Source organism: Halichoerus grypus, chromosome 5 (assembly GCF_964656455.1).
Source record: "Halichoerus grypus chromosome 5, mHalGry1.hap1.1, whole genome shotgun sequence".
NCBI classification, from domain to species: Eukaryota; Metazoa; Chordata; class Mammalia; order Carnivora; family Phocidae; genus Halichoerus; species Halichoerus grypus.
In genome coordinates, this window is record NC_135716.1 from 10,859,513 (window position 1) to 10,876,793 (window position 17,281).

The window sequence follows — 17,281 nt, forward strand, 5'->3', positions numbered from 1 at the left end:
CCATGGACACCGGCCATGTGGTCCCAAACAAGCAGGGATTCTCAAATTTTGGCATGCATCTGAATCACCTGAGGGCTTGTTAACCCATAGGTAGCTGGGCCCCACCCTTGGGGTTTCTGATCCATATGTCTGGAGAGGATCTAAGAATAGGCCTTCCTAACAAGGTCCCAGGTGATATTGATGCTGCTGGCCTTGGTACCACACTTTGTGGACCACTGTTCCTGAGCTTCTGTTAAATGATATAATGCATATAAAGTCCCTTGTCCTGTGCTCAGGACATATTCACTGTGGTCACGGCTGTCATGGCAGCCATATGATACAGTGTAGGGTCTTGAAAAGACTCTGAAAATGCAAGTCCTTGTCTCAATCCTGCACCGTCATCTTCCACTGATAGAACCTCAGGCCAGTTACTTACTCATTATCTCCGGGCCAATCTCACCATCTGCAAAAGGAGGTGAAGAAATGCCTGTCCCCGAGAGTGGCTGGGAAGAATGGAAATTATATGAGATGATCCACAGAGCCAAGCATCTAGTAATACCTTTGGCTACAAAATAACATTTATGCAAAATAAGTGTCACCCAACTGTTACATCTTATTTACTATCATAACTGTTATTATTATATGCTGGCATTTGAAATTACCAGAAAATGTTGACCCAAAATTCCATATATGAGAATATTGTCTGAGGCTGGATTCATTTCTTTAGGGGGAAATGTAATTACCACACTGTCATCTGCAAATGCCTCACTCCGAAGCTCAAGGCACTAGCAAGGATGAAAATGAATATCTGAAGCCCAGTTTCTATCAAAACATTTAAGTGTATATTGATTAGAACTTCAGCAGAACAATCAGCAATAAATAAAAGTGAGGATGTCTTCCACCGTGGAAAACATAGTATTGATTTAGTATATGGAAATATTAGTCTCCCTGAGCACTGACAGCAGAATAATAAAATGTAGAATCCATATAAAATATCAGATGAGGTTGATACTTAACTTATTTAAAATCAACCATCGGACTTAACAAAACCCTTCCAAGAGTTTTGTTTTGCCTGGGAGAAAAAGACAGTTTTCTAGCCCCTAGCTCTGGACTTGATCTAAGAAAGAAGACTGGCGCATCCATTTCATAGAAGGTCAATGACTTTTCTGTTTCCCTAGGTTAACATGATTGAGTTCCCAGGTATTAACAAAATTCATCATGAGAATAATTTGCACTTAGACACATTTCTTACATTTCTCAAGAAAGCTCAAAACATGCTTCACATGCTTTTATTTTTAGTATCTTGTCTTGCTTTTGAAATCGATGACTATGTATGATGATACTTGTTTGGAAAACATGGAGAATGTATCTTAAATGATCAGAAATGCATTTTTTTGTAGTTTCTCTTTCTTTCTGTGTCCTTTGCAGTGAGTTATTCTCTGTAAGCAGGAGCTTAGCAGGATGGGTAAAAAGGGTAACGGGGAAGTAGAGATAGTACTAAAAGTACAATTCATTTGGAAATGCTCCTTTTTAAAAAATTTCATTGTTTCCTTCTTTGGATATATTTTTTCTACAATTGCAAAAGCCAAGCAAAATACTAAGCATCTCCCTTATTCATCCATTCATTCATTCAGAAGAGCGGTAAAGTCAGCCCAAGAAAAATGACTTTTGAGCTGAATTGGGGAGTAAGAAATTGTCCTGTAGAAAACATGGGGTGAGCATTCCAGGCAAAGAGCATGGCTGGTTCTGAGTTTAATAGGCATGAAATGGTACCTTGGCTTTAAAGAAATGCCAATTACTTGATTAGCTGGAGAAAGCATAGGGCGCAGGAGGGGAGCAGTGTCAGAGAATGAGTTCTACTTTTTTTTTTAAGTTTTATATTTTCTTTTTTTTTAAGATTTTATTTATTTATTTGACAGAGAGAGACATAGCGAGAGAGGGAACACAAGCAGGGGGAGTGGGAGAGGGAGAAGCAGGCTTCCTGCCGAGCAGGGAGCCCGATGCAGGGCTCGATCCCAGGACTCTGGGATCATGACCTGAGCCGAAGGCAGACGCTTAACAACTGAGCCACCCAGGCGCCCCCAGAGAATGAGTTTTAAAGTGGTAGAGCCCAGGAAAGGGGCTCAGAAGCCTTCTTCAGAGCTTAGGTTGTATCCTGTAAGCCTTGTGGAGGCATGGAATAGACAACAGTAATATCACAGTGGCATTTTTGAGAATATTCCTAATAATTTAAGCATGTGCTTTTATAGTATGTTCAGTGTACCATGCACACTGTCTTTACACAAATCAGCTTTGGAATACAATGACCTTAAGAGATGGGTACTTTTATTTTCCCATATTTAACGTAAGAAAACAGACTTACTGAAAGTTTAAGTAGCTTGCCCAAGATCTCTCAGCTAGCAAGTGGTAACGCTAGGATTTCAATCCATGCAATCTGGCCAAACAGTCCATGCTCATCATCACCATATTAATCTACCCAGACCACAATACAACACAATAAGTAGTCTGATTGAATTAGACAGTTAAGAGAACAGAAAAACTCTTCCCCAAAGGATTTACCATGTGAAGTTTCCACAATTCAGGTCTGATCCTTAAGGCTCTTGATGTCATCTGTTGTTTGCTAAAACAAATATAAAAACAACAATTTGGATCATGAGCTGTGATGCAGTGGTGATGCAGGAATGAGCACTTACCTTGTGAGTGAGCCTAGCCAGCCACCTGCCTACCTGTGTTCACTTCTCTGTTCCCTGCTCCTTGCCATATACACCTTCTAGAAGAAATTGCATCTTAGAGTAGTTTTCCTAAAGGACCCTCCATGCAGCCCTGTGAACTCCTAAGACCTGCCTTTATTTTTAAGAAGATTATAGACAAGTTGAAGAATCCAGGCACAAATACATGAAAATTAAAATGAGGAGAAAAGTCCCAAGACACTAAGGGAACTGCTGTGGTTGCATGGTGATTTGGACAATAATTACTTTTGGGTTCAGAAACATTTATGGAACTTGTTTTTCCAATACAGTCAACAATACCAAAAAATCACTGATTCTTGAAGGTTGCTGGGATCAGGCTGACAATCATAGGAAAAGTCAAAAGAGGTGCTTAGATATGGCTCAGCAAGGCTGGATTTTATGAGGCTGCAGTGTCCCTTGGGGTGAAGTCAGCAATACGCTGCTCACTGATTTATATCTGTACTTCTGTTTCCTTTTATTTTTTCTGCTTTTTCAGGGGAGCGCCTATTGTCCTTGAAAATACGTCTTCACGGTACCCGTGTGTAGCCCTGATGTTGGCTTTGCACAGGACGGCAAACAGCAATGGTTTTTGCAGGCCACCTCGGGAGTGTATAATGACCTATGCTTTGTGCACACAGGAGGATTCACATTTCCAAAGCCACGCTGGACTGCCTCAACGGTGACTATAATGTAGAAGAGGGTCATGGTAAAGAGAGAAACGAATTCTTGAGGAAGCATAATATAGAGACCTATTTGATTAAGCAGCCTGAGGAGAGTCTGCTGTCGTTGCCTGAAGACATTGTCAAGGAATCAGTGAGCTCCTCAGACAGGAGAAACAGTGGGGCGACATTCACAGAAGGATCCTGGAGCCCCGAACTGCCCTTTGATAACATAGTGGGGAAACAGAACGTAAGTCCTGGCTTCCTTCTTCTGGTTAGCCAAGAATGCATGCTCGAGTGCACCCCCAGCCCAGACTCCTCAGAGAAAACCGATTCATCTTTAACCTTTTCTCTGCAGAGCACCATAATTGCAAATGATTAAACATCTCTCCTCAGGACAGATTTAACCTATGTATGCAATTTCAGGAAATACCAGAAATATCAGAGGGTTCCCAACACCCTCTCTCTCTCTCTCTCTTTTTTTTGATCTAGCTGAAAATAAACATCATGTGAAGGTGGATTATAATCCCCTCCCTCCCCCCGCCCGCAAAATTACTCATGTTGGAGAACCTGACATGACTAAACTAGCAACAAAAGTAGAAGATAGAAGTCCATGAGAATGCCATTTCTTAGGGGGCTGGCAGGCCAGGAGTTCTGAGTTGCCCTCTGAAATTTAAAATCAGGAGGGCACTGTTGATCTGGGAATATAAAAGCAGCACCGAGTGAGGCCAAGGGTGAGTATGAGCGCTTTAGGAGGAGCCTGCAATTTCAAAGCCACCCACATAGTTCTATTCCTATTTAGTGTGGATTTGCATCTTAAATGAGGGATAGGGCTACAGAGTCAGTACATAGATATAAATCACCAATAATCAAATTATTTTAAAAAATTATTTTTTCCAAATCCCAGAATCACTCTGAATCCAATGAGATGCTCTGACTCCGAGATATACTGGAGAAGTGAGGCTGATCAGGGAGAGAACCAGAGGGATTCAGAGATGCTCTTGTCCCCAGCGTGCTTGTCCAGAGCACGGGCAAAATCACCTGCTCTCCTAGGAGTTTACTTTTAATCCTTTAGGCCAAGATAGTCGAATTCATGTAAATTCATGGTGTAACTCCAACATACCTTTTTAAAGAAACAAACAGAAGTCAGTATATAAGACTTAGAATCAGTTTCCGACAGGCTCCTGAGCCAAGCAAAAGCTAAAAGCAGTGTGAAGAGTGTTGTAGCTTTATGAGGACATAAATGGGTAATTGTCCTCATCCGTGGACCTGAACTTTTCTCATTAACTTGCAGATAAGACAAATCTATCTGCTTAAAGTCATTTAAAATGGAGCAGGTTAAAATGGTGAAAGCCTTTTCTCTTTCTTCTGCACTTGAAAGATGGATGTGGGGTGCCCCAAACCAGGTTAACCTGTTTCTTTCCAGTTCTGGGTGAAGAAGCTATGGAACAATCCATGAATCAAATTCCACTGGGGAAGGATGTAGGTCCAGCTAAGCCCACATGCCTTGTAAGAGTTTTACCTTTAGGTCTTCACTTGTCTTTTGTGAGTGTTTAATTTGCCCCCAGATTATATGTCCACACAAGTCATCACTGATTTCAGTGTCTACTTTTTTCCATCCTTGGACTGGTATGCATGGTACAGTTTGATGTTACATAAAATAACGGTCTTGTACATTTGCTGCAGTGGATGCATGGCCAACTGACAGTGTCGTCCCGGCTCCCTCTGCCTGTTGTTAGCTTGAGCCTGAATGCCGGTTATTGAGAGGAGATGCGTGCCTCACCCTGGGTACCTCAGTAACTGCATAAAATTCTCTCTTTGTTTTAGTGGTTCTGTTTTTCCTTTTTGGTCTTTCCATTTGAAAAATGTCCTATTTAAGCTCATTGTAGAAATTGGGAAAATTCCTAATTGTTCTCACCTCAGTTGTACCCAACCTTGCCACTAATAGTTGAGAACCAAGAAGAGAGAGGTGGAGATGCTTGGTTTTATTTCATGATTGAGCCATCTGGCAAAATTGTATAGGGCGAGTGGAAATATTTTCTTTGCTGATTTCCTAAAGATATTTTCTGGTGTCATGAAATAGTTGGGATGACATATCATTATCAAAGACTATTAATCTCGGTGTTTAACCATTTCTTGTGATGCCTGAGTTTTACCTGGATACCACCCATCTGCGCCATGTTCAGCATGCATAATCTCAATTCATTTTAATGCCATCAGACCTACAAGCCAGTGAATGTGTATTGATATTCATAAATAACCGAGTGGAAATGACTGAATCGATGGAAATGCCCACAAGCTCTCAGAGTTTGTACTTAGGCTTAGCTCTAGAAGTCAGTGAGTCATGTGTGTGATTCAGAGATAGGACGTGCACCTGGAAGAAATCAGGAGTGATCTGGCTAAGCCCACGCTCTGCCAGACACCCAGTCAGTTCCACAGACAGTCCAGACCATCTGAGTGTTTGCATAACACAAATAAAACATACTAATGCTTCACTGGGGGGTGGGGTGGTTTCCAACTAAATTGGCCAGATGTTTTAGAGTCTATTAATTCATAACGTGTGCTTAGAAATCGTGTTAATGACATCAGTATGCTGAGCCCTAACCTGTGTTATGTAGACAGCAGATGTTCAGATAGTTACATTCTCATGTATTCATTCATTCATTTGATAAAGATAAATCTATTATATGCCAAGTACTGCTAGGAATAAAAGATAAGGGGAGACAGAGGAAAGAGACACTTTAGAGGTAAAGTCAGACAGTGGTTTATATGCATCATGAAGACAGGAATTAATGTATTTCACTTACCCACTGTTTAGCCTGCAATTAGAACACTACCTGGTAAATAGAAGGGCTTGATTACAGTTTGTTGAATGAATGAATGAATGAGTGAGTGAATGAATGAATGAATGAAATGATAGCGACAGATGGCAAGGGAGAGGAACCAGTCAAGTTTGATGTCCAGATTTCTTGTTTGAGTGACTGGGTCAATGGTAGAACTGCCCTCTAAAATAAGCACTACTGGAATGAAAGGAGACTGGGAGGGAAACATTAGGAAGTCAGTTTGGGACATGAGGAGCTTGAGGTGCCTGGGATGGATCAGGGAAAGATCTCCATATTGGACACACACTTCTGAAGCTCTGGTATGAAAGAACAATGCAAGAGAGGAATCTGGCAGTCATCAGGATTTGCATGCTTGTTGAAGGCATGAGAATGGCACAGATCACAGTAGGGAATATGTAACATAAAACAATAAGAAGACACAGGGCAGATACTGGAAGGCACCAGATGCGAGAGTAAGGATCCCATGATGGAAATAGACAGGAAGCAGTCAGAGTGATCAGGAGAGAATTAGGGAATGTGGTGTCATGGAAGCCTAGAGAACAGAGCATTCTGAGAAGGAAGGGGAAATCAACCATGTCAACTATAACCAGGAGGCCCAGTAAGATGAAGACTAAAAACTACCAATTGGAATTAGATTGAAAAATATCACTGGCAGGAAGCAGATTTGATGAGGTGATGAAGTCGGAAGCCAGATTGTCAGTCGATAAGAGAGAGTTCTGGGTTTCGAAGAAGAACCCCAATGGAATCCCTCTCCCCGTCCCAACACCCATTTTAGGAGTCTATCAGTGGTTTGGAAGAGCAAGAGAAGTCACTAAGCATTCTCTCCGGCCCCTTATCTGAATCTTCCAGTCCCTGTCTATGCCTGAAGATAATCTCTTGATTTTGATGTCCTGCACCTTCCCTGCCCATATATCTGTATCCATTTGGGTTCAACTTGCTGCTTCAGCTCTCTGGGTTCTGGTATCCAGGTTGTGTTTGGACACACTGAGCATTTCTGCTTTGCATCCCTAACTCTTGACATGGGCAGGTGTTCTGCTCATTGATTTGGTGTCTTGCCTTCCTGAACCCAAGACTCAGTTACCAGTGAGGCTTCCTATGCTCTGAGCCTATGGGTGGAATGAAAGTAAGAAAACTGGAAGGCAAGAAGCTTAAATCCATGATGGACTATTGAAGGTTGAGATTGTAATAGCAGAAGTAGGTCATTAAAGTAGACGAAAAATTAAAATGTTGACATTTAGGGGAGGATGTCCAGAAACTTCAAGGTGAGATTATTGGGTGAGTCATCAACATGATCATTGGATCTCTCAGAATAAAGACAAAACTTGAGATGTGAAGTGAAAACTTAAGAAAATGATCTTTGTGTTAAAGATCACATTTCCCTGCTGGTTGCATGCTGTATCTAAAAATCTGTTTGTGACCTTGAACTCTTATTCATTTAGTTATTTAATAGGCACTCTGTATTCTAGATCCTGGGGATCCAGTAGTGAGCAGAGAGACTTGGACCCTGTCTTCTGGAAGTTTGCCTTTTAAGGGAATGGGGAATGCAGACAATGAACTAAAACATATAAGTGCTACAAAGGAAGTAGAGATATATGAATAGGAGGTGGATAGAATTACTGCAGAAGAATTATACAGGCCTCTGAAGATTCTGTTTGAGTGCTGAGAGGACTGTAGATGCAAATAACCAGGAGAAGAGCTTTGCAGACAGAGAAAACAGTAGTGCAAAGACGCTGAGGTAGGAAAATTTTGGTGTGTTAGAAAAAGAACAGGGCGCCTGGGTGGCTCAGTTGTTTAAGCGACTGCCTTTGGCTCAGGTCATGATCCTGGAGTCCTGGGATCGAGTCCCACATCGGGCTCTCTGCTCAGCAGGGAGTCTGCTTCTTCCTCTGACTCTCCCTTCTCATGCTCTCTCTCTATCATTATCTCTCTCAATAAATAAATAAAAATCTTTTAAAAAAAAGAAAAAACAAAAAGGAAGCTAGAACATCATAAGCAGAGAAGAAAGGAGTATGAGATGAAGTTAAAGGAGACAGGAGCTCAGTGTTACAAGCCTGCTGATTTTAGATTTTATTCTAAGGGAAATGATAGAAAGTTTTTAAGCAGGGCAGTGACATGATCAGATTTAGATTTTTAAGAGATCACTTCGGCTGCCTTGTGGAGAATAGATTCTGGGGGCAACAATGGACTTATCCTCAGACAGACTGCATCTTAGACTTACCATTTACAAGAGGATACCAAAGGGTGAAGCTTTCATGTTGCAGTAAAAAGTATTGTGTGAGGTCATTAATAATTTTAACTTGATTTTTATGACAAACAATAGGCCAGGGGAAGTGCAGCTGCTCTTTCAGAAGCAAGACCCTCTCAGTGCCTGGGTTCTGTCCTCAAATACTTCGAAATCCTCAGCCCTGTCCCATCCATCCCTTTCACATTCAACATGGCATCCCAATCCAGACATTTTGCTATTACTCCTCCAGGCTTCTTAGAAGAATCACCTTGAGAAAAATACACATTTGCCACTTCATTCTATATATTAGTCATTTCTACACTGTAGACTGACTTTGGTCATCATTGTTACCATGAAAATAATGCCAGCCCTGTGAAGATTGAAAACATAGGTAGAACTTGTGTATTCCACACAACAAAACAGAACGTGAATGCACTTCATTGCTGAGGGTATAGCTAAATAACCACAGCATCACTAATGCTAGGAGAGATCTAGAGTCTGGGGTCAGGTGCCATGTTGGGAATATTGTTCCTATCTTTTCCATTTAATTTCTGTACCAGCCTTACAGGGTAAGTGTGATGTGCCTGTTTTACAAATGAGGAAATTGTGATTCATAGAGATTAATTAATAGCCCTAAAGGACATGTAACCAGTAAATAGCAGGGCTGCAATTAGAACCCAGTTATGTCTGATTTCAGGCCACACTGCCTCCCTTTTGTGACCTGAAGGTAGATGCTGGGTGTCTACCTTCTACTTTGTTTCCAGGTCAGTCAGTCAGTCTCAAAAGTGTGTGTGTGTGTGTGTGTGTGTGTGTGTGTGTGTGTGTGTTCACCCACTAAAGATGGGTAGCCACTGATATTTAGGAATTTTCTGTGAAAGCTCCAGGAAATGACCAGATTTTCCCACAGCTTGTCCTGATGTACTAGGTAGCATCTCATCCCTTGAGTGTCCTGATGTGATCGCTGTTTGCATGGCAAAGGCTAAGCTGGGCAGCCTGCCATGTCTACCTCGTGATAAAATGACAACACACCATTTGATGTAGTACCACTTTCATTGGAGAATGTTGAGCCCAGGAGACAAGGAGATGTGGAGAGAGTGAAGCTGGCTCGGCTGGAAGCAGGACAAAAACCTTAGTGGGTTATATGTCTTCATCAATCCCAGACTTTTCTTAGATCTTGCTCTCTTTGTCCATAGGGAGAAAAGAAAGAATTCTCATTTGATTGCCCTGCTGATCAAAACCCTCATGTTGTCCTGATGCTGAGGGTCACAGGTTCCTCATACTAAACTGGTTAGTCCTCTAGGTTGTGAGTCTCATGATCCTGGGACAGATCTCTGCAGGACCTAAAATTTGTCCAAATGAGAGTGTGAAAGGCCTGAATGGAAACTCCAGAGAACCAAGTTGGAGCCCTGATTGCTCCACTTACGACCTTAAGGCCTTGGGCAGTCACTTCCTTTCAGCACTGACATTGGCCCATTCCATTTCTCAGCCACAGACGCATGCTGGGAGTCCGTGGCTGTACCAGGGAATTACCCACACTTCAGAATCCCACCTTCCAAAGCCCAGGAAACACATAATTCACCAGGAAGCAATGGGGCCACCTATTGTTTACAGTTGTCCTAGTATAGGATGGCAGTTTAGCATAATTATCATCCAGTGAACTGTCTTAAAACATCAATATCAAGCTCAGCAATAAGTTAAAGCAAAACACTAAAAAGGTATTTGAGGTAAAATCTTACCTAACTAGACAATGCAATCTGCCCCCTCTCTCAGCACTCCAGATAGTTGAGTTTTGATTATATGAGCTAAACACCCAGACATCACAAACATCATCACACTTTGCCTTCTTTCAGCATCCTGCTTTCAACATGATCATTGTGTTCTGTTGAGTAGTATTGATCCCTGGGTTTGGTGTCTTCACTTGGGTTTCTGCCCCTAAAGGGCAGGGGGCAAAGTGGTGGGTGGCTTTTTTGTGTAAACCAATGCCCTCAAGAAAAACTCTCTAAATTCAAGCTCATGTTAGCTCTGTCATCCACCTGATGATAGCAAGTCACTCCCCATCAAGGTGTTCATTTGTTCGCTCATTCAGTCATTCATTACTTGGCTGCTCATTGAGTAAAGGCCAGGTGCCAGGCACTGTGCCTGGGGGGCTGGGGAGAGAGATGAGAAAGGAGGTCCAAGTTGTCAAAGACCTCATTGTCCCTGGGATCACCACCAGGTCAGCAGCTCAGTGTGAACTTGCTATCCTTATAGCAGGAAAGCGTTAGTAAAGGACAGAAAATTGAACCAGGGTAATTGGGGAAGATCTTCCCAAAGAAGTGACTGTGAAGCTGAGATCCACAGACAAGTAGGAGGTAGGCCAAGGGTGAGAGAGCAAGATCCCAGGAGGAGAGGGATGACAAGGCCACCATCTGCTGCTCAAGAAGAAACACCTGCTTCTCCCCCCAACCCCCCAAGAACTCTGACCTGAAATTCCCACTCCTAAAGATGCCTGAAATACTGGGTATTAGTTTTAAAGGAAAAGAAGTGTGTTCTCAGACCTTGCTGCTTCTGTGATAAGCTGCCGAATATCTAATTGTCCACATTCAATCTTGTATGCAGGAAATCACAAGCAGATTTTTCTCCATCCGCAATTTATTTTTAACTATTTAACATCAGATTAAGTCTTGATGTTCCCTGGATGGGACATCTGCAGGCTTTTTGGGCAGAGAAAATGGAGGGCTTTGTCCATTTCCCTGCAGTGCGTCTGCACTCTTCCTGTAACATGGTTTTTTCTGACAACAAATCTCCCCAGGCTCTCCTTAGCCCTGACTCGGAAGATAGCCTCTGGGTTGAGCCAGGGAGAGTCATTAGAGGGGTCTGGTTTTTCACTCTCTTCAGACAAGCAAGTGGATTTGAAGCCTTCGGGGAGTGTTGAGTGGATTAAGTAGGCAATTTGATCCATTGATTTGACTAATCATCCTTCTTTTCTGTGAAGTTCCAGAGCTAGCCAAAGGTGGGAGAGAGAAAGGTAGAGGTGAGCTTGTGGCCCATGCGGGATCGCAGGCCTGCAAACGTGCATTAGTTAGCAAGTGTACAACACACGGCCTATGCTTCCCCGATGGTCAATACCTGGCTAAAACTTTTCTAAACCAACCCGCCGGACTTGACTTTCACTAGGGATTGACTCATTGTTCGGGGAGTCACAAAACTGTGGCCTGAGGAACTAGAACCAATGAATGCATGGTATCTTAAATAAGAGAAAATGTATGATATTTTATTTTTTTATTTTATTTTATTTTATTTTATTTTTGCTTACAATCATTATTGAAGTTATACAAAAAGAAGCCCCCCAAAGTGAAAAAATATATTATATACAAAAACACTTTCCCTCAGGAGGAAGGCTCTGCGCCCTCTCTTAACATGCAGTGCTTTCAACTGTGATGTATGATATTTTAAATATTTGAAGATAGGTAGCGAAAGAAAGAACAAAAATCTGGATTTTTTCCCCTGATTCCTTTATATCTTTGAACTGGGATCTCAGTTTTATTAACCTTGGCGCTAATTTGACCAATGACTGGGATAAGATTCTTCAGTGTAAAATTTCTTCATTGAGCTACATCAGATTTTTTCCTCTTTTCGCCACCAAGGATACTTTTTATTATTTTGACCCAGTGCAAGGCATATGTATGAAGGTTTTTATTTCCACACAAAATTGCATTTGGCCTGAATGAGTGTGCACGCCCACTTTTTAAAGTGGTGCGGTAGCGTGTGGCTCTGCACAGGGAGGTGAGGGCTACCACTCTCGCGTGATTTCATTCCAGCCCAGAGCAAACACTTGACATTTCCGGTGGCCTCAACAGCTTCATCTTGGTTATTCATGCATGTACTTATTTTTACTTCACTTGGGTCAAAAAGGTATTGCCCTGCCTTATACTTTCTTGGGTATTGATGGAACTTTGTGAAAGGTTTACTCACATCTCAAGGCCCCAACATGTAAGAGGAAGTAGAAGACACAGTGTCCCAAAGACAAAACATGACCTGAGTAGCTTCTTTTCCGGGTTCTGTCCTACCATACCTGATGAGAAGTAAGAGAGGTTGGGCTCTTGAAGGTCAGTTATTGTAGCTCCACTGGAACCAAATTAAGGAAAACATCAATAACCAGATTTAATTAACAAATTGCAGAAAGGAGCCTGGAAAAAAAACCTCAGACAGAGAGACTTTTTAAAACACTGAACAGGAGTCATTTATCAACAACTCACATTTATAATACTTCTTTCTTTCTTTTTTCTATTTTTATTGGTAACTTTTATTTTAAATAATTTCAAGCTTACAAAAAGCTTCAAGGATAATACAAAGAACTCTTTTATGCCCTTCACCCAGATTCTCCAGTTGCTCACATTTTGCTGATTTGCTTTATCCTTCTTGTTTTACACATATGCATATAATTATAGGTTTTTCTGAACCATTTTTTTATTATTATGTTATGTTAATCACCATACATTACGTCATTAGTTTTTGATGTAGTGTTCCATGATTCATTGTTTGCGTATAACACCCAGTGCTCCACTTATTTCTTATTCCTACATAAAAAGAGTTACTTCAGAACCTTACAAAAGATAAACGTTTTGGTAATGCTTATATTTCAATTCTCTTCAAATTTCTAAGAACACACACATACACACTCCACCCACAAACGTGCCCTGCCCCACACACACTTTCCCTGTGGCATTGACATTTCTGAAAATATACATATGTTCACACACACACACACACACACACACACACACACACGAAACCAAATAACTTAGGTCCTCATATGTTTTTTGATTCATTTCCTGAGCTGAAAGTATCCATTTTGTTAACCCCAAAGGTTATTTGGTCAGTGTGTAGTGGTTACCTCTCCAGCCACAACCTAGTTGACATTTTGGTCCAGTTATTAGAGCACTACAAGTCCTTTGATCCACACCTGCCCTGTGGCCCTATACACAAACCATTCATGTGTCAGAGTCTCTCCAACTCATGAGTCATGTCCTGAGCAGGAATCCTGCCTCCCTCCCTGGGCTTGCCCCATCCCTTTTACTGATTCCAGCTTGACCCTGAGATGAGGTCAGTGCTGGGGTTTACATATGTAATCCACACATCACAACGGATGTGATATTTTAAAAGCTAAAACTTCGATTGGCAGCTTGCCTCAAATCATGTGGCTTCAAAGTGGCTACATCTGAATGGTTGTGCCAAGTTCTGTTTCAGCCAGTTCTACAGTTTAGCGACTCTTTTTGATTAAAAATGGCCCAAGTGTTTAGTGACTCAAGCACAATCACATTCCCATCCCAAGATGAGCATCTTTCTGAGAAACTCAAAGGATATTATCAGAGTAAGAAATCCTGAATTAGCTTAATAGAGGGTCGGCTGAACAGAACCAAACAATCTCAGGCAGGACAGAATCCATGTCAGGCACCACTTGTCCTGGGTTAACCTGGTTCTGCGGTCTTGAGCCAGAGCTTGGGGACAAAATCTGGGATGTTGGTGATTCCCTCTGTGGGCTCTGAGCCCCCTTATCCTGAGAGCTCTGTGATTGGCCTGGAAGTTTGGCCACAGCTGACCATTTGCCCACACCTCATCCAAAGAGAACCAAAACCAGTGAGTTTCCAAGACCATGAGCCTCCGATAGGATGAACTGAGGCAAGGAGCAAAGCATTAAATGTCAGACAAAGCACACTGGGAAGAGAGCTTAGCATGTCTGAGACCTAAACCCCCAAATGAAGAAACTGTCTTAATGATCTGGCTTATCAATATTAGTTGAAAGTTCAAGAGCGAGGCTGTGGGCTTCATATAAATAGCAAATTCTAGAAAATTCTTGTGGGATCTACCAGAAGCAGGGTACCTCCCACATCACTGTTTTATTCTCTTAATCATAAATTTCAGGACACAGAGTGACAAAGGCCAATGAAAGAATTTCATACAACTTTGATTCCTCATCAAATGTACCATCCAGCCAATATTTGCAAACTTTCAGTTCAGCTGAAAGCTGGAAAACAATGATTGTCCAGATAGTCTGGGCCCCAGACTCGTGTCTGAGTGCTCATGATTGAAGTTTGGGAACCAAGTTACACACGGTTGCTGGAATCCAGCACAGGCTGGCTGGAAACTTCTGGACTGTTATTTCAGCAAACAGAGTTCTGCCCCCTTGTTATTTCATTTCTTGGAGCAGAAGCTAGGAGCTTATGAAAATTACTGAAACCTCTTCCCATAGCGAAACCACATAGACCTCTCCTGCAAGAAGATCTCATTGGCCATTATTTGGCTTTGTTTGGAAGACAGATTATGGTGACATAAATACCCAGAACATAAAAGAGAAGTAAGTGGTATCCCTAACCAAAGTACTGTTGGGCATGTAATCCGAATGTGATTCTTCATTTTCTTTTAGTATAGATGAGGAAAGTTGTAACAGTCTTGACTAACACTCCATAACCTCGTTTATGGAGGATGGTCCAGTTTGCTAACACTAACATTCCTATAAGAAGGAAGAAATGTTAGCAGTGGCTTCCAGGAAGCCCCATAGGGATAATTTCCCAAGAGTCCCCCAACTCAGTACTTACCCAAATGCCACTTAGAGCCTCCTTACCAGGAAAACAGTATGTACCACATTCCAAGGAAATCCCTGCTCCCCTATCCCTAGATTGGAGGGGAAAAAACTTGTATCTCTTTCAAACACAGCAAACGTTACCCCTGAAGCACTGAATGCAAATCATCCTGGATTAGATCACCTCAAAGCTTTCCTAAGAAGTGAGCTTAGGGAAAAAAAAAATACCTTTCTTTTTTAAAAAGGTAGGAGCTTTCTATTCTGGGGGTGGGATTGGAGTTTTAATAAATAGAGAAAAAAATAGCTCTAATGTGTGCCGCTGGGTGCTCTTATTCAGGCTTAGTGTTTGTTCTTGGCCATTTCTTCTTACATTTGTAGGACCTGGGAAGTGGGTTTGGAACTGAGTGAGGCAGAAACCTCCGCCTTTTGCACAACTCAAACCGTGCAGGTGGCAAGTTTGATGTAGAGCTGCAGAGACCTCCAGGGCAGGCACAGGGAGATGCTGCCAGGGAGGCAATGCAGGGGTGAAGCAGGCGTTGGCTGAGGAAGCCTCAGCCTTACCTGCTTCTGAGTGCAGGCTCCAGCCTGAGCCTGGAAGCAAGGAGGGTCTTGGGAAAAGATAAAGCATCTCAGCACAAGAGAAGAAGGCACTGAGCCTGCTGGACTTGGCATTTTCTCTGGGTCTTTCCCAGATCAGCAACAAGCTGGCCCATACTGTGGGGTCCCGATCACAACCGCCTACAGCTAAATCTCAAGACTGCCATGTCCATCTCCCAGAGGCACTCAATGATGACTTCAACCTCCACTTCAGGCTGTCTTGTGGCAAACACTCAAGCTGACCTGAATCCAGGCTTTGGTCTTTGTCATCTGTGATCTCTGGTGCCTCAGTGGCCAGCACTGGGAGGTAGTAAGGGGGTGGTGCATTCTCTGGATTCCAAAAACCTGGATAAAACCTCATGTTGACAAGCATCATAAGGCTGCCTTTCAAGGCTCTGGCTCTTGGCTGGAATTATATTCAGTTGTGTGCTAAAGCCTTTTACTTCCTGCTGATCAAATATTAGGCATTTGATTGAATGGTAGAAAAAGAAACTAGGTTTTATTTAATAAATACAGTTTGCTAAACAGAATCTTGCCCAATCGGAGTCCACTTGGGAGAGAATAGGAAAAAAAAAACAGGACTTTTGATAGCAAGAGTTTGGAAACAATGCCCTTATTAGTGCTCTATAGTCTTATAGCCACTCATGCATGCATACATTCACTCCACACATACTTATTAAGAACCTAACAAATATTCCAGATGCTCGAGAGTCAGTTAGGGATAAAACACAGTGCCTGATCCTCAAGGGGATCATAGCCTAGAGGAACAGACAAACACACAGTAAGGCAACCCCCATACATCACGGTAACTGCTCTTCTGAGAATAAGTGCAGGCTCAAGCAGGCTTCCTGGAGAAGGTGATGTCTAATTTTTTTTTTTTATGTTATGTTAGTCACCATACAATACATCATTAGTTTTTGATGTAGTGTTCCATGATTCATTATTTTCATATCACACCCAGTACTCCATGCAGTACGTGCCCTCCTTAATACCCATCACCGGGCTAACCCATCCCCCCAGCCCCCTCCCCTCTAAAACCCTCAGTTTGTTTCTCAGAGTCCATAGTCTCTCATGGTTCATCTCTCCCTCCGATTCCCCCCCTTCATTTTTCCCTTCCTTCTCCTAATGTCCTCCATGCTATTCCTTATGTTCCACAAATAAGTGAAATCATACGATAATTGACTTTTTCTGCTTGACTTATTTCACTTAGCATAATCTCCTCCAGTCCCCTCCATGTTGATGTAAAAGTTGGGTATTCATCCTTTCTGATGGCTGAGTAATATTCCATTGTATATATAGACCACATCTTCTTTATCCATTCATCTGTTGAAGGGCATCTCGGCTCTTTCTGCAGTTTGGCTACCATGGACATTGTTGCTATGAACATTGGGGTGCATACGGCCCTTCTTTTCACTACATTTGTGTCTTTGGGGTAAATACCCAGGAGTGCAATTGCTGGGTCATAGGGTAGCTCTATCTTTAATTTTTTGAGGCACCTCCACATCGTTTCCCAAAGTGGCTGTATCAACTTGCATTCCCACCAACAGTCTAAGAAGGTTCCCCTTTCTCCACAACCTCTCTAACATCTGTTGTTTCTTGCTTTGTCAATTTCTGCCATTCTAACTGGTGTAAGGTGGTATCTCAGTGTGGTTTTGATTTGAATTTCCCTGATGGCTAATGATGATGAT

The 17,281-nt window shown here is 42.2% G+C and overlaps 1 protein-coding gene across 4 annotated transcripts in view; it reads left to right on the top strand.

Annotated features, from left to right (window-relative positions):
* Positions 1-17,281, top strand: part of ADCY8 (adenylate cyclase 8) — a 233,870-nt gene that overhangs the window by 121,213 nt on the left and 95,376 nt on the right. For all 4 annotated transcript variants that reach the window (XM_036067359.2, XM_036067360.2, XM_036067356.2 and 1 more), the window contains exon 7: positions 3,347-3,617. In XM_036067359.2, the coding sequence (XP_035923252.1) occupies positions 3,347-3,617 (271 nt within the window). The remainder of the gene's footprint in view (positions 1-3,346; positions 3,618-17,281) is intronic.